This window comes from Bombus pyrosoma, linkage group LG1 (assembly GCF_014825855.1).
Source record: "Bombus pyrosoma isolate SC7728 linkage group LG1, ASM1482585v1, whole genome shotgun sequence".
In the NCBI taxonomy this organism is placed as follows: Eukaryota; Metazoa; Arthropoda; class Insecta; order Hymenoptera; family Apidae; genus Bombus; species Bombus pyrosoma.
This window is the reverse complement of record NC_057770.1, coordinates 6,074,163-6,094,427: the sequence shown is the minus strand read 5'-3', so window position 1 is coordinate 6,094,427 and position 20,265 is coordinate 6,074,163. Positions and strand designations below refer to the sequence as shown.

The window sequence follows — 20,265 nt, the reverse complement described above, 5'->3', positions numbered from 1 at the left end:
AGATACCAAATTTATAAAATCGAATGATTAAACTAACGACCGTTTTATTTTCAGACGTTGGAGGTACACGCGAGGAAGTCCTAATGCTGAAAGGAAACTTATCACCGTACTTAGACACTCATAATGAAGAAGAGTCGTCTTATGTAACCCTCAGCAATAGGCCATTTGGTATTTGATAATTTCTGATTGCAATAAGCATAAAGTATTTCAAATATGTACTAATTCGTCATTTTTGTTGCAGTATATGTAGCCGAGTCTTCTAATACAAAACCCAAGAGTAATCACGTCCTCATAGATATATATTTTTTAACCCCTATCCTTTGTAAGCATTGTAAGTATCACAGTATTCTGTGAGCTACATCTTTTTTTACAATTATATTTATCTTTTTACCGATTGTTATAGGTGACGATTATGTTTGGGGCACTGGAAGAGTGGGAGTTAAGTGTAAAGGTGAGTCCTTTTAATATCTTTTTACGATAAATATTACTGCAATAGTAATTTAAATTTAAAGGATTACCTTGCAATTCGTTCGTGTCACACGTAGATCCGAAAGAAATTTGTTTACAATTTGATTCGATCGAACAAACACGTTTAAACCCGTAGAAAACCGAAACATTTCGAACCGATGCGAACATTGAGTTTCAACTAATGGTATTCACGAGATTCGCAAGGAAAGCGATCATCGAGATATCGATAATTTTTTGAATGTGATTCGTGAATCATAAGTGGTACCGACCGTGTAAAGAAATTCGCAACATGATCGTCCTCTTGAAAGACAAATCGCGTGCGCCGATAACGCAGTTCATCGTCGTTTCTTCGATCACCGTCGAGGGCGGCAGCGTAGCATAGTAACACATGCAGTCGCGGTGATTTCAAGTGGCGTACTATCGTGTCCCCCTTCACCTTACCTCGCTTCGTTTCCAGCTCAGCCGGCAGTTTCTTTTCTGAAACTCCACAACCCTCTCCTGTCCCTCTTGTACCCCACCACTGACGTTTTGCCATCGTACGACTCAGGAACGTATCTACTCTCTACTGAGCTTCGTCCCTATGCCGCTTAAATATATAAAATTTCTGAAATATTCGCCAAACCACCGCCATTATGCTCGTTTGCATTCGATCGATACTATTTAACGACCATTGATAATTCTACTAGTTTTGTCATTTAATATCCTGATTGCAAAGAGAGACACAGATAGCGTACTGTTATCCCCCACCTCCTGCTATTTGATTGTACTCTCTTATTATAACGATTGCATTTTAAAATAACTTTTACTGCTATTTCGGTCCTTGACATCGGAGAATCTCCTGTTCCTGGTACTCTTCCCGATACAGATGTGCATCGACTTCGATGAAAATGACATCGAATGAGTTTCCGCGATGCGTCATATCCCTCGCGATAAGTCCAGAATTATTTCATGATAATTCGGGCATCTTTGGCGGGCGTGTATGCCAAATATAGACGAGGCTCGCCACGAATACGTGGAAGATACAAAATTAGCGAGCAGAGAGATAGAAGAGCACACAGAGGTTTCCTTCGGATCGTTCCTTGCGAGCGTATATTGGCGTATAGGCCAGCCAGCAGCAGATATCATAGGCTGGCAACTGTGCAAACGAAATTACTTACGTTTCATTGGATTTCACGCTCGGAAAAGGAAACTACCGTGCGGCGATCACGTAGCAGACAAGCGTGCGAGGCGAGTGCTTTTTCACTCAGTCGCATTAGCACGAAATCGTACGAAAGAAAGCAGAAATCCGAGATGTAGTTGATGTGATGCGCTCACGTGTAGAATGGCCGTTTTGCACGCTCCTAGGCGGTGTGTTGCTCCTTGTCGTAATCAGGCGAGGTATCAACCAGGCCTCCCGTGGTTAATCATTGAAAATCTGTGCATTCGATTACCGGGGACACCTAGCCGCGATGTTCAAGTACTCCTACGTGCTTCTCAGCGCGTTTGTTCCGCGTCCGATATCGACGCTTTTTCTTAATGGAAACTAGAATACGAAGAGCAAAGAGAGAGAGAGAGAGAGAGAGAGAGAAAGAAGAGAAAAGGAAAAGTCGTGCCACGATAAAACGGTTTTTTTTTCTTGTCCCTAAGACACGTCTCTGAACGTCTACACCCTTCCATGACCTACGTTCCGTTCGATACGTCCTTGCAACTCCGATTTAGCACGTTGGATTTCACGGACACCTGATGACTGTTCGCTTTTACGATTAGCTTTTTTTTTTCTTGGGAACGATTAACCCTGGAACACTATAGCGGGGTTCTGCATTCTTTACTCGCGTTGGATTTGGTTATTTTTAAAAGATAACAGTCCTTTGTCGTTTATGCTTTTTAGTAATTTTGTTGTATTAAGATTTTTGTCATGCGTCTGGAATTGTTTGGAACAGAAAATGCTGTTCTTACATATTTCCATGGTTAGACTATATATAATTCACTCGTATAATAGCGTTAATTTGTGCATGGGTGTAATATCGCAGGGTTAACATTGGCACATTTATATTCAATATAAAGTCGTACGTGATTTATAAGCAGACGCGTGTACCAGAGAAAGAGACGAAAATAGAGCATTTCTAAGTAACAGATGGAACGATCATCTCAAAGTATAATTTTTTTAATTCAATAGAGAAAAAGGAAACAGGAGTGAAAGTCCGTGCAATCGCATAGTTATGGTAGAAACTAAGCGCGGGAAAAAGCGTAGACTGGAAAGAAGCGGGATGAAAGAGTCGCATCAAAGTATACTCTCGTATGGTCTGAAATAAGAGGACTGTGGACTGTAGATTATTCAGTTCGCAAATATACTTCCATTCTTTATATGAAATGGTGACTTTTTCGTTTTGTCGTTGAAAAGGAACGCGCTCGTTTCAGAGTCACCGAACAAAAATTCAGAGAATCTGACTAAAAAATTCCCCGAAATTTCTTTCTTTCTTCTACTCGAGAAGAAATTTTCGTTGACTTTGGTCGAAAGTTACGCGGGGAATCACCGATCGAGATTTGGCAGCGTTTTCGTGGCTCTCGTGACTTTCGCCGCTCGATTCCTATGAAACTCTGTCAGGAAAATCCACAAGTTCATTTTCACGAAAATAATTCGTGATCGCAATTAGAATTCTTCCGCGTACGCGATCTTCCCCGGTACAGTTCGTTTGCCAGATTGTCGGTGCGCTTCTTAGAAAAACGGGACCGACAGATGTATTTTAATTAGAATATATCGTAATGAGACAATATCGAAATTATTCTATTCATCGACGAGCGTTGTTCAGGTACGTGCCACTTAACGTGCATATCGTGGCTTCCTTTGCGCATCGATCTGCTCGTAAAATTAAACTCGTGCGTCATTCGTGATCGACGCTTTCGAAATTCATCGACGTTTAGGACCTGTCTTTTTTTGAGTGGCGCCAGCGGTTGAAATTTTGCGCGCGTAAAAAACGTTTGCCGTCTGATATTTTGGTCGGTGATACTCTTCGACTATGTGCGACGAGCTAGAATAGATTATAAAAATGGAGAATCATCGTCCGGCAGAAAGTAAAGTCTTATCGAAACGAAGATGGTACACGCGTTAAGGTTAAAGAGGAGTGATGCTTAAGTGCGATTCAACGATGCGTTTCACTTCTCTCGGTCGACAAAGCGGGAGGAAACGATGAGGCACCGAGTTGTTTCGAAGGACAATCGAACGGGGTCAAAAGTCCTTCTGTTGCTACGTGAAACGAACGAAGCCATGGAAACGAGCTCGTCGCGCAAGCGCTTCGCCCTTCCGCCGCTTTCCCCCCTTTTTTCCTCGATTTCCGGCTTCCCCGGTTCGTGTCTCCCTTCCCCTCTGCCCGAGCAGATACACGAGTTTTTCCACTTTTTAACCATACCGAACGACGAATCGACGCGTATCGAAATTTTTCGTTCTCGGCAACGAACCGAGCGATAAAGAATCTGCTCTTGTTGCTCGATGTTTCCGGCGATGCGACGAAAACCTCGCTCTCTCGTGGATTCATGCCGTCGAACCTAGGCGCGTTCGAACGTTCGTGGCTCGTTACTCGTCCAGGTACTTACTTCGACATTCCCTCCTCTAATTTGTATTCGATTCATCTCTGGAGAACGCCCTGCACATTCTTATCGACGAGGGAACATTTAACTTCCGTATTTGTTGCTGGTAAGCCGCGATGCATCGTTTTGCTATGCGGCAAAGATACGAGAGCCTCTCGATAGCGGCTGGATCGTCGACGATCTTAATCGACCACGATCGTCGGACGCGCACGAAAGGGTCAGTGGAAAGTGTCTTTTCTACGTTCGTCGCTCGATGTCGGGCCCGATGATTGTTCCGTAGCCTGTGGCCTTAATTGAATGATTTCGATCCGAACGACCTCGAACCCTCCCTCGCCCGTTCCATTTACACGGCCGATCCGAATGCACTTTGACTGTGAAACGGAAGCCTCTCGCACCCGCTACAGTTATGCTACGAGTATCATCCGGTTAAGTTTAAACGGTCGAGTCTTACGTGTTTACGTAGGGATCGTTATCGTCGAAGGGATACACGCGTCCGTCTCGAGGCGTTTCCAGCGGTCCTCCCAAATCACCGATTAAATAATTCGAATAAATAATTGCTGGTATCGAAGTGAGCGGTTTACGTAGCACGCTATTTATCTGAAATAGCCGAATACGCGCGTGGAACCGCTGCATCGAGTCACGTAGAGATTCCTGTATCCTGAAGTTCGTGACGTGTTGTCCAAGAGTCGGGAAACTCGAAAGTGAATTCCATGGTGGGGAAAAGCAGCGGTTGTCGAAGTTACACGTAAGCCAGCGACGCATAACAAGTCCTTCCGTATGTATAGAAGGCGTGCTTTGACTCGGTCTCGAGTGCGCGGATACCTACTGCCTACTTACGTACGTGCACCGGCGCTCGTACACGAGCTTCTCGTATCAGGTCGGTCGATTAAACTAAAATTAACTCGTCCACCTCGAACAGGCGAGTTCCCTCTTTCGGAGCACCTTCGAGCACCATGCGGATCGTTCGTGTCTCGGCGTTTAGCCGCTCTCCGCTCTGTCTTCTTGCCTTTTTCTTTCTCCTTTTTCTTTTTCTTCTTGCATTTTGAATTTCAGCCACGCATTTTCTCAATGCATCCATCTCTCTTAACGTACGGCGAAGCTCGTTCTCTCGACGGAGTCGCAGCGCAGTCCACCTAAATAATTCTTTGTGTTTTTCTACTCGACCAAGTTTTTCGATCGTGCAACGCGCAGTTACCGGCTTTTTTCTTTCTGCCTGTTGGCGTTGAGCGAGAGAAAGGAGCGGTCGTTGCACGAGCCGGAGTTCGGGCATTTTTGTAGGATTCCCTCGCTAGGAGTTTCTTCGTTCAGCTTTTACGGTTTCGGCGAGAAAACCTTTACTCGACTTCCAGCCGTTTACTCCTCTACCTACCTGGTTATTCGCGTTCTTTATTTTAGCTCGTAGCTCGTCCATCTTTTCCCTCCACTGAACCTCGCGCGTTCGAGATCGATTTCTTGCCAGATTCGCAGCATCGTTCGCCGTTTTTTCTTTCGTTCACCCCGCGGTTAACCTCGAGTATCGGCGAGTATGCGACACACCGGTCACGAACAACGTTATACTTTTCGCTATTCACGTTATGCGAACGGTGCGAGAAAGTCACGCGGTCACGCGGCAATTGAAATTGATGGACGAAGGAAACGCGTTGACTCGCCGCTTCTAATAAACGTGGCCGTTGCAATAATTTTCCACCGTAATAAGTTTCGATAGCGCCAGATAACTCTAATACACGCCTATCGTTCCTCTTTCGCCGTGATTCAACTCCCTTTTCGCCCTGCTGACACAATACGATTCATTCATCATCCTTTTGTTCCATTTTTTGATACGCTTCCAGCGGTCTTGGCGCATAACCGATTTACAATATATACATATTTATGAGCGGAATATTTGTATAGCTGGAAAGAGTCGGCCAGAGTTATTCGAGCAATGTTCCAACTAGACTCGCGGAAGTCGTGGATAAAACTAGAACTCCCTATCTCGTCGTGTTCCTCGAGTTTTTTCACCACGCGATATCGAGATTCAACTGGAATCGTACGTGCGCGCGCGCACGGATACGCTTCCTCCCTCGCTCTTCGCTCTACGCTGAAATTAATGTATTCAAATTGACCACGGGAGAATAAATGGCTCGCTCGGCTTTATCCGATCTTAAAGGATAAACGGAACTGACGCTTCGCAAAATACAAGACGCGTTGTTAGTTCGCAATCGCTAATGAATTGCATCGCGTTCGCTTTCGGTATAACGACGCGTGTTCCCGTTCCATACGGATCGACGTGTCTCTATTTTCTCGTGTAACATGTAAATTACGCGGTAGACAGACGCGCGAGACAGCGGAGAAGACGGAAAACAAGGCGATAGGAAACGATCACGCGTGCTTATTTTCTCTATAGTACCAATCGTTGCGTGACCATTCCGATTAGGCTACCGGCTGTATTTCGGCGACTGTTATATCTACGTGTAGCCGTGTACACGTGCACATACACATGGGACCGGGATGCACGCAATGGAGCTGCATTGATTCGCAGATATAGAAGCCCCCAGGCTCAGGGCGGAGGTCATGGGTAATGGAGTGCACCGTCACGTTGCTATGGGAAATTCAGGATTACCGGGGTAAACGATGGAGCCGACACGAGGAGAATAGGACATATTTCGCGAGTTTCCTAGTTTACGGGTGACATGGGTCGCTGATGGTGTTCTCGTTGAATTAAAACGCCGGTATTTATGCGGACCAGACTCTGCCCCGTCAATTTCCTCTTGCGAGGCAATCTCGACGTTGCGACGATACATCTTCTTGCCCAATATGTTTCCGAGAGATCTTCGCTTGGAATTTCGAAGAAAATCCTCGTGAAAATAATTCCGTTTCGAAAATAGAATCTACCATTTATCTTTCGAGCTTCTCGCAAAGATACATACATATGTACATGCCGAGATGATTAAACCGAAGGACGAGTGCACGCGATTCGAGCACGTACGTTTCCTAGCGGTCACTTTCCGTTCGGTGATTACATTCGTTGTTAATTATTACCGTCCAAGCACCCGCAATTTTGTCGATTACGTACCGCTGTAACGTAACTCGTCTCGTTACCGAGAATCTGCTGCCTACGCTTCCTCCTATCTTCCTATATGTCATTGTTCGCGATTCCTTGAATCGAAACTGAGCAATTAAGGAGGGAAAGACCGAAGTTTCTCTCTCGATCTCCTTTTCTCGCTCTCTGTTCTCTCGCTTTGACTTCTACTTGAACACGTTTTCAACGTTATAATGGAAACGTCGGCGTATCCCGACCGAACGTAGAATGTGCGTATAAGAGGAAAAAAAAAAAAAAGAGAACAACACGACATCAAGCATGAATCCGTTTATACGAATCAATTTACATGGTTAAGTAATCGATGGAATCGACTCGCCATTGCTTTGATCGCTGCTTTTCCCCCAGTGTGCAGCTCTCTGTTGGAATTATTTTGCGCGTTAACTCTTTCGATATGCGCGCGTACGACGACGCGCGAGACGACGAAAGTATCAGCCAGTCAAAGAGCGGAATAAAAAACGAGTTACCGGCACTCTCGTATTATACGGCTGCAGCAGAGCGTGTCTTCGTCACGTTGCCGTATTTAAACATTGACGGAAGCAAAAGGGAGCACGCGTTGCATTATACGAATCGACGCGATCGATCGATTCTGTAAGCACGCGAAACGGCTGCTTCCATCCCTAGCATCTGCCCATATTAAGTCGCTTTGTTTGTATATACGCGCATCGTCGGCCCATCTACTTACTTACACGTTGCTGGGGAAAAGTTCGAGTACTTGTCGTCGATGAGATTCGACATCGACGATTCTTTATTATTTATCTTTAATAAATATGCTCTTTATCGTATCGATAAATATTTCTCGAGCCGTCCCGAACAGTCGATAGTGCCCCCAGCGAGCCCCCCTGTGTCGGTTCAGTACAATACCGCGTATTGTTATCGCGATGTCCATTTAAATACTCACAACGACTCGCGACTAATCGAACTAGAGCGCCGTGAAAAAACTTCTTCATTTTGTTTATATCGCTCGATACCGCGACCATGCACGGTCGCCAAGATAAGATTTGTATGCAGAAAGTGACGACAAAGTTCTCTTTGTAATCGGGTATCGGCGTGTTCGTGTGCGTGTGCACGTGCTAACGCGTGACGATCCATCGCGCGCAAGCCTACGATCCCTTCGACCATCGTTGCCTTCGAACCGATCGATCGATCCATCGATCTACCATCGGTACCTACATTAAGGATGCCGCTTTTGTTCGCGATCGCGATCTGGGAGGTTGTTCGGGGCGTGTCGTTTAGGCGCTTAGACCACGCGTATAATTCTGTTCTCGGTGCGTTTCCTCCCATCTGGCTAAGCGAGTTTTTGTCGTAGCTTTTATTTCAGCAGCTACGAGACTCGAGCCGCGCATAGTTGAAAGTTATCAAGCAAGGTTCGCGCAATAGAGATATTTAATAACGTGCGTGGAGCGCGCGTGAAAAGCGCGCCGCGCCTCTTTCGACCTGATTTAAAACATACCACCGGCTCGCGCCAAAAGGAAACGCGATTCTTGCCGCAACATCGACAACGTCGGATATCTAAGGATTTCTTCGCTCTCACGATGCACACCTACCAACGCGAAATCGAGAATGCCTCTTAAAACGCTCTCTCGCCTCTCGGTCTAATCCACGCTAGGAAAATCTACTGGAACGGAACGCCATATCGTTCGTCGTTCTCTTCGATGCGCCAGAAATACTTTTTCGTTTTTAACGATCCATTAACGTCGTTGCTCTACAAATCGCACGTCTATCCGTGTCTATCGAAGATATTAAATACAACGAAAAGAAGAGAAAAGAAAAATGTTTCGTGTGTTTCCGGAAGAAAACGAAGACGTTGAAAATATCGGTAAACCAGAGAAACGATCATGGACCCGTTGATTGAAATTTAATCCCTCTCCCTCGTTGCTGTACGACGAGAAAGGGTCTATCATTTGGCTTTCCGATGGGGAATCGATCGGTCCTTTTGTGCCTAAAATGCAGGGCGAAGGGTTGGCACGGCGCTGGTACTGTGACCTTGAACAGGATACCCGGAGCAGGGCGCTTGCGCGGCCGAATTCGATCATCCCACGTCCGGGGATCCTTGTGTCGCACCACCTCTCCCCGCGTGTCCCCTCTTTTACCATGGAAAGTCGCTTTTCACTTTCACGTCCCTTTCTTCCCTTTCAAGTACACGCGCCGCGGCCCTTTCATGTGACTCGAGTAGCGGGAGGCCCTTGGTGCGCGCGAGAGCACGTGCGTACGCACTTGAGCGTATCGCATGCAGCGCTTTCACGATAAGAGCGAGAGTAAAGACTGATCGTAAAGAATGAAATCTTATTCTAGTATCGTCAGCATTGACATTTACGATACGGGAAAAGGCGACAGGATTTTCGATTCGTCCTCCTCCCTCTCTCCGATTCTCGGCTATAGAAGAAAGAAGTTTAGAGTCACGTCTCTCCATCCCCCTCTTGCCACCAAAGGATTTTCGCCCATTGAATTTCCGTGGAGGCGAATAAGTTTATCCCGAGGCTGGATTCGTTTTATCACCGATTTATTTTTACGCGTTCGAGTCGATGGAATTTTTACCTATTCCGGATCTTTGAGTCATCAAACGGAGGATCTACGTCCGACGCGAACGATCGCCGGGAATTGAACGTTTTGCAAACAAGACACGTGGCTTTGAACGATACACGACATCGGTCCAGCTCGATTTAGTCACGAACGACAGCGCGAATGGTGTCTCTACTTTTTTTTTCAAGCGTGACTTTTATATCAGCTATTTAATCGGGATCTTTATTCCATCGTCTGCTTAGAAACTGCAGATACGCTCGCTCCGAGACTTTATCGCAGCTGGTCCTAGATAAGAATAAGCCCGAGTTGACAGACCGATTGTAATTCGATGATAATTTTTAATTAATCGTTCGAACGTATTCCGAACGTGTTCTGCGCTAAGTCGATGATTACTTTATAACGTAAGAGAGAAATAAAAAGGAGAGAAGAAAACTAAACGAAAGAAGATTAAATTGCGTGGACAGTCTTGGTTTTACTTGATAAAAGTCGTCAACCTTTATCACCAATCAGACTGTAGAATTTCGATAATGTTCAGCCCAACCGTGTATTTAGCGTTTAGTTGATAATCCAACGGAAAAATCGTGCACTCGGTGGAACGGAGGTCTGTTTCCACTCGAAGTTAAATAAGACGAGATCCCGCGAGCGTGAGAAGCGTGTAAGCCGAGAGTAGAGAATGGTCGAGGAATTTCCACGAAGCCTCTTCGATCGCTCGGCAAGCCCGGGGTCCGGTAGTCGTTATGTACATTGGTGGCTCGCATAAAGGCCACGGAAAGAGCCGAAACGAGACGGAAGGGACCGAAGTGTAACGCCGACGGTCGAGCACGAGCAACCCTCGGCAGGCTGCGACTGCTATGGCTATTGACCGAACTTGGCGGACCGGCCGGTCAGCTGTGCGCCGAGCCGCCGGAGATATTTTCTCTGGCAGGAAATCGTCCGCGTAGATGTATGGTTCGCGGCCGGTGGCAACGGCAAAGAAAAGCCTGCCGGAGAGAAGAACGGAGTTGTCGAGTGTGTCGGACGAGATCCGTGGAAAAGTTTGACGCTTCGGCAACGATCGGCGAATGTGGAAAGGCAGAAGAAACCCAGAGAGACGATATCGGACAGCTAGACAGAGAGTCCGTGCCAAGTATCGTAGTATGTGACCGGTGATTGGACAAGAAATTCGTGGTGCGACTTAACGCTGTGTGTACTTTGGGAAATCATCAAGGAACACTGACTGATCTCTCGCGACTTTGGCGACCGCGATCGAGTGAAAGCCGAAAACTTGAAAACGTTCTCCTTATGCTTGTGAATGATGGAATAAACTTGCACGGAGTAGGAGGACGTCGGTGTGTCACGAAAAAGAGCAGAAGAAATATAGAGGAGAAAAAGGGGAAGAAGTTGAAGACTTGGCCCGCGGTTGGTAGTCGGCACGTAGACCGGCTGTACTCGGCCAGCAGACGAGTGTGAAACAGAGAAGTGGAAGAGAGCAAGGGAACGAAACGCGAGAGAAAGAAACAATAGTAGCGAGGGTAGAAAAAGAGAGGGCGACGAAAAGAGTGAAGGAACGAACGGTGGTCGGGAAAGAGAAAGAGTATATCGCAGAGGAAAAAGACAGACGTATAGATAGGTGTCGTGCACATACGTGCAGAAAGTGACGTGTGTACCGTCGTCGTGTGTGCAGGTGTGCGCGTGGTGCAGGCTGCCGGTGCAAAAAGTGCAGTGCCCAGTGGACTTTTCCATCTCGTGCGTGCGCTGTTTCTGCGAGTAGGCACGTATATGCCGGTGTTCCGGTGTGGACTGATCGGAGAACGAATAGGACGGTAAGAGAGTTCGATACTATGGTTTTCTTATGCCCGAAGCTCGATTAATGAAAGAAAAGTCTCGTTCCAAGTGCATCGTAGCTTTTCGCAGTATTGTCGAAATTCGGCTGTGTCATTTTGTAGGAATTGGAAAATCGAGAAGCAAGAATCTTTTAGTATCGATTTAAAAAGCCTACTAGAATCGTTTGTCTCGACAGAACGGTCTATCAAGGAGAAAAGGATATACGTGTGGCGAGAAAAGAAACGAGGTAATAAAATCGTCCGTGACGAACTGCTTTACCGACAGACCCGTTGACTCACTGCTGGTAAGGTGGCTCCATAGTGATCTATCGACGAGGAAGAACGCCAGGCAGACCGAGGAGACGCAGCAGTCGCGGATTACTGGTGGTCGTGATAAGGGCAACCGCGGATGTGTTCCGTTTTGTGATCGACGATCTTTGCGCGGATCGTTTGAATCGACGTCTACTGTTTATTACACAAAGAACGAAGAATATGGAAACGTTGTTAATTGGTTTTATCGTACGGTCGACGACCGACTGTGAGAATTAAAAAAGGAAGAGAAGTCGCCAGATTCTCGTGCAACGTTACGTGTGACTTGGTGAACTCATGAGATTAGCTGAGCACGTTTCTACCATGAACGATCGCTCCTCTGTTCGTCCCTCACCGCAACTCGAGAACTACTTTGTAACTATATCTAACTCGTCTTGAATTAACGCACGCTATCAAGACGGCAGACAGAAGCCGGTTGTTTTACCGCAATAAACGACGACGATCGAAGGTTACGAAGATCCAGAGCACCAAGAACGTCCTTTTTTTCGCGCTCTCTATCTCTCCATCTCGATCTTGAAAAGGCAGTGATCAATTCTCCACGGGAGACTAAGAGGTTAGAAGAAGTATCACGAAAGGAGCAACAAAGCAACGAATAAACGTTAACGGGCACGTTTGCTTCGGTAGGCAGAAATAATCGGGAGATCGTGGCGCGCGCATGTCGTTCGATCCGCGACCGATTCGATCTGAAGCGTGCGCGAGCAGAAAATCTTGTTCGACCGCATTGGTAAAATAATTCGATCTAATTGACGAAGGGAACCGCTTTAAGGTCATCTGGACTTGCTCTTTCGAATAACCCACGAGGATCTCTCTTCTCTCGTCTATACAGGCTCGCGGGACTACGTTGAAAATCGTTCGGTGTCGTTGCTTGACGAAACCGGTTTCGTTCGGCTCGGCGAATCTCGGCGTTTATACAAAGGTCGTGTGTGCGCGCACAAGAGAGAGTGGTAGGAGTGAGATTTATGGAAAACGAATTTACACGAGGTCACACCCACGGGAGCGACTCTCTCTCTCTCTCTCTCTCTCCCCTCTGTTTTTTTTTATTTTCTCTTCTTTATCTGTGGTGTCCATCTATTTCCACTTGGAGTATATTAATAATAAAGGACGAAGTTGAGGAATGCAGCTCGATTCACGTCATTGGATCACGTCGTTGGATCACGTCGACCGAGAAGAGGTTACCCATTGGAAATTCGACGGACCTTCTCTCCCTCCTTTACGCTCTCTATCTCTTTTCATGCTAATAACGAGTGGAATCTTTCCTTCTCAAAGATATCGACGTGTTCGACGATAAGCTAACCATCGAATACGAAACGACACGTTTCTCCGCAGCTGATTGGCAATTAACATTGCGGCGATTGGACGGAGAGCCGGTTTCCAGCGACGACTGGAAGAAGCCCTTCGAATAGAACACAGAGAAAATCGAGGATCGCGTGTTGTCGTTTGACCGTGAGGAAAAAGAAGGGACATACCGGCGAATCGACGAATCACGACCTACTCTACTACTGCGTCTGTCTCGGACGAATAACCGATCGCTGAATTACTCTCTGCCGCGTCTCTGGAAAAGAAAACGAAAGAAAAGAAGAAAGTGTGCAGCGCGCAGCTCGATCACGGGTGCGTTGGTGGCGGCGACATGCGAATGACCTTGAAACGCGACTCGACCGAAGCGATCACGTTTTTAACACGCGAGAATCTGACAACGACGACGAGAACGTACCGGCCCGGAGGACAGCGGAGACAGAAGGAGAGTAAGTAAAATAAGTAGCTTGTGTGTGTTCCGTGAGACGGAACCGAAAGGCGGAACCTCGAGAGGAAACCTCGCCAGAGGCAGACGAGGCGAACGCGAAGGCGACGATGACGGGCGACTCGCGTCGATCGAGGGAGGCTCAGGACTCGCCGGAAAGTAGCAACTCGAAATCGACAGCCTCAGTGGAAGCGTTTAATAAAACCTAGTCGTGGCTGGAGCTTTGATGATCGTGATCGGCCTCAGCGATGAAGCGGGCGTCGAGTGCATCCGCCGCAGCTGCTGCGACCGCTGCTGCCTCGCAGGTGCAGCCTGCGGTCAGCTTACACGGCAGGATACACGATCTCTTTAGCCCGATAACGACGGCGAGCTACGCGGACAAGGAGGAATACGAGAAGCTCGCCGAAACCAAGTTCAGGACAGACACGACCAAAGTATTGCCCAAGGGAAACCCGAACGATGACACTAAAGCTAAATCCACGGCCATGTCGCGACTCTTAGCCGTCGATTCTGACAATTACATGCTTCGCAAAGGCGCCACCTCGGCGAACGCCGCCGTCGCCTCGACGTCCGCCGTCTCCGCGACGATCATGCCGCCAACCACGGTACCGAACGCTTCCACCTCGATCGCCCCGAATCTGCAACTACATCCCAGACAGATACAACCGCCACGTAATTTTCACGCCAACCTTCTCGCTATTAACAGCAACGGAGCCTACGGTGATCTTCAAAGTACCATTACGATCAGCGCAGCGACGAGTCCCGCCAACTCCACCAAATCTTTGCCCACCAACGAGCCGTCGTCACCCCCCGAACCAGTCAGACCTAAAGGAAGTGCCGCGTTGTCCTTGCTCAAACGATACTCCGTTAACCAGCAACAAACCCACTCTGTCAATAATACCACTTCCTCCTCTTGTTCCGCAAATTTCACGAACGTTCCCGTAATCCGAAAACAACAAGTTTTGAAGTCGTCGTTGACCGCCTTTGTGGACGAGTTTCGACCCGATCCAACGTTGAAAAGCACGTCGAAGGAATTGCTCGAAAGTTCAGAGGAATTCGCGCGTCTTTGGCCGAACGGGCTGTTTCCTTGCGCGAGAACAGCGTCGTTCCATCAATATCTATGTTCGTGCGAGAATCTTCTGCGGCAACAAAACGGCGAAACGTCGATGAACGGTGTCGCGTACGATCTAGTGACAGAGAATGGCGTCTATTCGAATTCAATCGGTCACGAGGGCTTCGGTGGTGATAGCGGGCAGCGTGCCCTTGACAAGGGCGCTGGAGCCGGCCGTCAGCCGGCTGTTATGCGTAATCTATGCTGTTGCATGTGCGGTTCTCTATGTCCTCCAGAGTGCCATGCGTGCTTCCACGTGGTCTGCTCGGAGCACAGCGGGCAGCACCTCTGCCAATGGAGTAGCAAGGGTCACGCGCTACCGGGCCAGGTTCTCGACAAGGACAAGGTCAGTACGATCTTTTGTTTTCCCGCTTCAACTACGTTTCTTTTTTATACTTTTTATCTCTTTTCTCTTTCTTTTCCTTTTGTTGCCAACACGTGACGAATGTCGCTGATAAATCACCGATTGGAGTAAAGTTGCTCTTATCCGTGAACAAACATCACGCTACACGTTCGACCAAATTTTTTCTTTGCGCGCGGATGTCTATCGTTTGAAAGAGAAAGTTAAGGAGCAAAGGATGTCGTTCATTTTCGCGCTCAGAGATCGCCGACGCGATTTATTTGGAATTTGAAATTGTTTGGAAACGAATTTAATTACTCGAAAGCTACACGCTTTCGTTAAATGGCTTTTCGTCTTCTCGTCGGCAACCAATTCTGTTTACAGTCAATGTTCGGGCATACGATGGCGACGACGATTTTCTCTGGTTGTCGTCGCGAGCAAGGTCACGTTCGTGATTTAATCGTTCTGTATTCTACTTAAAATAGTGTCGGTTCGGTGTATTTAAGCGACGATGTGTTGTTTCGAGAGAACGGAGGAATGCTTTTGTTCGAGGCTCGCGGTGCACGGTAGCTGAAACGCGTTGGTTTACAAGGAAAATTGTTTATCGTGCTGCTGTTACTCGGAGGTGAACCAACTGGTTCCACGTTTGAATTTATCTCCGTAACTCTGTTTAATTTGCATAAATCGCAGACACATAATCGCCACCGTTTCCGAGCATTCGAGGCCTGCTTTGAACACGCGCTTTCCCCTTTACTCGTCTCCTGTCTGTTCAGAACATGACTTTGTACACAAACACTAGCCGGGTTTCGTTATCAGAGCGAAACCTTCTCGAGATTCGATGGCGTAACGACCTAAATCGTAACGCTGCTGCTGTCTCTGCATAAAATTTCGAAAAAAGAATCAGATCTCTCGGTGCTCCCGCGTGAGACCTCTTCATTTTTTTTTTTTATCGTTGATCTTCGTCGTCACTGAGTTTATCTATAACTTTCCACGTGCAGAGGTTCCAGACGACGCGACGGCAAACGATTAGGCTAACGATCTAATCTACACTGTTAATTACAGAGTAGTACACGCTTTCCGGCAATTTCTCTGTTTACGAATCCAGGTAAACACTCGAGTAGCAACGCGTTCGAATCTACACGCACACCACCCAACAAGACGATATTTTGGCATGGTAATTTCCGTCCTGGCGCCAAAGCCAAAGAAAAGACGCGTTCGTTCACTTAATCGTGCACACGTAGCTCTTGTTTCGTCCAACACTCGGTCTATGTTCTTTTAACTATATTTTCGTATTTACGCAATTTCCCTCGAGCGATACCAAACGAGCTCCATTTACGGCGCGGTTTTTTCACCGTTTATCGTTTACATTCGATTATATCGCGCAGCTCTAAACAACGTTGTAATTTAAAGATGAAGATCGTTCGCGTAACGATCGAAGCGTATTCACCGCGTGAATATTCGCAGGAGATAAATGGGCTCGCGACTGTTCTTGAGTGGGTGATACGCTCTGTTATCTCGTTCGTGTCGTCACGACCGTAGACTTAAGGTTACGAGAGAAGGTTACGTTTTCTTTTCCCCTTAGTTTTTACGCTTTCGTTTTATCGGAGCATTCTCGATATTGGCGCTCGCGCTCGTCCCTCGTCCTCTTTCTGTTGCGCCAGTCCTATCTAATCTGAGTTTCTGGTCGCGTGGTAGACGCGCTCGCAGCCACGCTCGCCTCCGCCAACAGCATCCTCACGATTGTGCTCACCGATCCCAGGGATAAACGATATATCTTCTGTAGTGTTTTTCATTGAAATTGTAATTCGGCTTTTGTACAAGTGGTATACTTACCCTCGATGTTTGGTCGCAACTATAGAAAGGACGACGAAAAACGAGGAGCTGGGTAAGCGTCTTCCGTCGCCGTGTCTGATCATAGAGCGGACGAATCTACTTACTCGCTTTATCGGTGCTTTCTCGTACGGTAAACGGTATGGGGAATGAAAGAGCTGGTATTAACCCTCTATAACGCCATAGCTACACCTTTTTTAAAATTTTAAATAGATCGATCTTGTTTTTCGAAAATTTTTTAATTTTAGTATCCCGGTGTTTATGTAACTCTTTGGAAATCAAACATTCTACTCGATTTGCGTATCATTTTATTATTATACCATCGCACTTACTAGCGCTAAATCATTCGTACGATAACTATTAGTGCCGAAGAGAAGAATTGTAACAGATTGTAACTTCTTTCTTCGAATGAAATTCTACCTACCGAAACGGAATTCCAGTTATAGAGGGTTAACGTTTATTTTTGGCATGGACTAAAAGTAATTTCACAGTTTTTTCGAATATTTTTACGAACGATTTTTAATACCTCTGACTAGTGGAATAATAATGATCGGAATTTTTCTGCAAGATATTATCTGTTTTATTTGCACAAGAATTCTTGACCGAGAAAATATTTTTAAATGGGAAAACGCGTCATCGAGATTTATCGGTGCGGAATTCGCGGTGAACGATTACCGGAACCTTACGTAATAATTCCATTCGTGAGAAAGATGATTAATTATATCCGTGAATATTCGTCGTGGCCCATGCGCGTGAGAATTTTACTTGTGTAAGAGTTTTCCTCCTGAGTTTTGCACCTGAATTGGGGCTTCTCTCGAGTTCCTGCTACATATCTGGAAAGAACCGTTTGACCGGTATCACGCTTCTTCCAACAGCCCGTAAGCGAGTGGACGTCCCTAAACGTCGTCGAATGGATGGCTGCTCTAAATCTCTACCGCTATGCGGATGTTTTCAAGTCTAAGGACGTCAAGGGGAGCGATCTTCCTTTTCTGGACCGGGATAAGCTGATGGTAAGTGGATTTTTAAGCTTCATCTTTTTCACCCCTTTAAAATCTTTTTCTACGTTTACTCTTTCTCTTCTGTTTAATCATTTATTTATCGTAACAGTTAAAACGTTCGGTCGTTCGTCGTTGCTAGCTGGGATCGGGAATATCTCGGATCGTTGAGAACCGATAAAGTTTCTCGTCGAGAAGCGAAGGTAAAGGGAGTTGTCGGCCGCGAATTTTTGCCTGGTTTTGCTTGTTTCAAGTCAGAGAACCGTGTCGGGAACGGAATCAACCACGGTGGGAGATCGAAAATTCTTTGGCTAGTACTCAAAGGCGATGACCTCGACTCAAGAGTATCTGGACGACGTTTTCCTTGGCCCGTTGACCCTGTAATTGCCCTGTAGCGTCTGCTCTACAGCACAGTCGACTCTTTATAGTGTCGTCCTCCCTTCCTCCAGTTTCTTTTTTCTTTTCCTATCTTTCTTTCTTTTCTTTTCTTTTCTTTTTTTTTTATCGATTATCGAGAGTACTTGAATGCTTTCTCGTTATCTTCCAACACATGACTTCGCGAAGCGTTACCTTTCTGCATTTCTACGCGAAACGAAGTTCTTCGAGTTTCTCGACGGGTAAACAAATTAAACGATTGTCCTTTTTTATATTCAACCATAAAATGTCGCAACCTGTTCTACGCTCGTTCAAGAATCCTCTGAGGAGGAATCGGTCGGAGCCCTGGCAAGGATCTTTCGCAAATTTAGTCACGACGCGTCTCGATGGTCGTGTCCGGGCGAAAAGAATAAAAATACTCGTCTGGCCAAGGTTTCTCCGGGTGTAAATCGCATATTACCATGCTAATCGACTCGTAAATCGTCTGGAAGTGTCCTTTCGGCGCGAGAAATCGTCCGATTCCCATTCGCTTCGTCCTTCGTGTCGATATTCGAGCCTCGACCGAAGGAAAGTGCATTTCGATGGCACCTCGGGTACCTTAGATCAATTTTAAATCGATTCGTTTGTCCGATACGTTGCATCGATGCTCTGTCCTTTTCCTAATTGCTAAATTGATCCGGCAAAGTAGATCCTTCCTCTTCGCCGAGAACGTTTCGTATCGGTATCGTCGTCTCCAAGACGCGGCTCGATATATTGAAAATATATCAAGGTCGTACTATCTTGGTAGCAACAGCGACACCCGCATCTTCCTTTACCGACGATGGAGCGTAACGATTTAACGACCACCTCGTGTAATATGCTGTGTATCTTCCGGCGGCAGTGCTGAATAAATTCGGAGGATTGATGCGTCCCGTATAATTAACACTCGACGCCGGGTGTCAGCTTGATAAATTACGCGTTACTCTGTGCCCCTTATCTCGTTGACTGATTCGAGCAAAAATCCTACGCTCTCGATGCTCGTTTTTTGCCCCAGTCACGAGAGAGGCAAATTATTTTTCGTCTTCGTTCGTCGTCGGTTCTTTCTTCGTCTGTAGACTCACAGAGATAATCTGGCACGTTGGCTGGACGCGAAACAATATAATTACGCGTCAGATTTGACGGTTGCACGAACTTGTGGACCTCGTAATCACGCGTTCCGTGTATAACACGCGTGCACATCGGTCGTTCTACGCTTCGGCTGCGCGTGCGGTGCTAAGAATAACGTTTGGCCCAGTACAACTCGTGGCGCCGGAGGAACACGTTCTCGCCGGCACATTTTAAAATAGCCCGCGCGAGCGTGCCCCCGAATACCATAATTTGGAAAAAATGTTTGCCAGTCATCCGTTGCCGGAAATGGCGATCCGTGTCCTCCCTCACAGCGACAAGAATCGCGTCTTATAATTTTCACGATGCTTTTGCCACAACGTTTCGTTCGTAATGGGAATTACGTAACTTGCCTAATTTACACTAGAGCAACACGCCGTTATCGAACAAGGATATCTCTGTATATTTGAGTTTCCTCGCGCGTGAAAATATTCGATTTGCCAGAGAGGCATGGCTAAGCGTAAAAATCGGCCAGGTGAAAGATCACGTGCGATTATCCTGTTCGCGAACTTTTATCCCCGCGGTACATTGTACGTAGGATCGTGCAGAGAGCACATGTGTACCTGACACCTGTTGGCTCAGGAAACAATTGCACCTGGAAAACGAGATGTCAGTCGCGAAAGACGTTACGATACGTATAAATTACGATCGCCTCGTCGCGTTCACCCTTTTACGAGGTCGTCCGCCGTCACGTTCGTTCTTGTTCGTTGCGTCATCGAGACGCCCGTTCGATGGCGTTGCAAGGACCGCTTCCTTAATGCGTGAAAAATCGCAAATCCTTTCGGAGGTCACGTTAGTCGTTCTCGAAAACGGTTCGTTTTCTGGCTTGAAAAAGACGCGAGAAGAGAAGGTGCGACATTGTGTAGTAAAAGATTCTTCGAATCTCAGTCCTCTCGCGCGGGAACTTTTGAACATATTTCTGTTGCTAGGAGCGCGTCGGTTTGTAACTGTACTTCGCCGTTAGGAAATG

At 46.7% G+C, this 20,265-nt stretch overlaps 1 protein-coding gene across 6 annotated transcripts in view; it reads left to right on the top strand.

Annotated features, from left to right (window-relative positions):
• The window catches only part of LOC122565623 (phosphatidylinositol 3-kinase regulatory subunit gamma), a 36,985-nt gene that overhangs the window by 1,706 nt on the left and 15,014 nt on the right, over nt 1-20,265 (top strand). For 2 of the 6 annotated variants that reach the window (XM_043721798.1, XM_043721807.1), the window contains exons 3-7: nt 55-168; nt 242-331; nt 404-451; nt 14,849-14,958; nt 17,658-17,792. In XM_043721798.1, coding sequence (XP_043577733.1) covers nt 84-168; nt 242-331; nt 404-451; nt 14,849-14,958; nt 17,658-17,792 — 468 coding nt within the window. In that variant the 5' untranslated portion in view covers nt 55-83. Of the gene's footprint in view, nt 1-54; nt 169-241; nt 332-403; nt 452-8,445; nt 14,959-16,628; nt 16,838-17,657; nt 17,793-20,265 lie in introns of those variants that run through there. The other 4 variants (XM_043721774.1, XM_043721789.1, XR_006316222.1 and 1 more) reach the window with 4 other exon arrangements.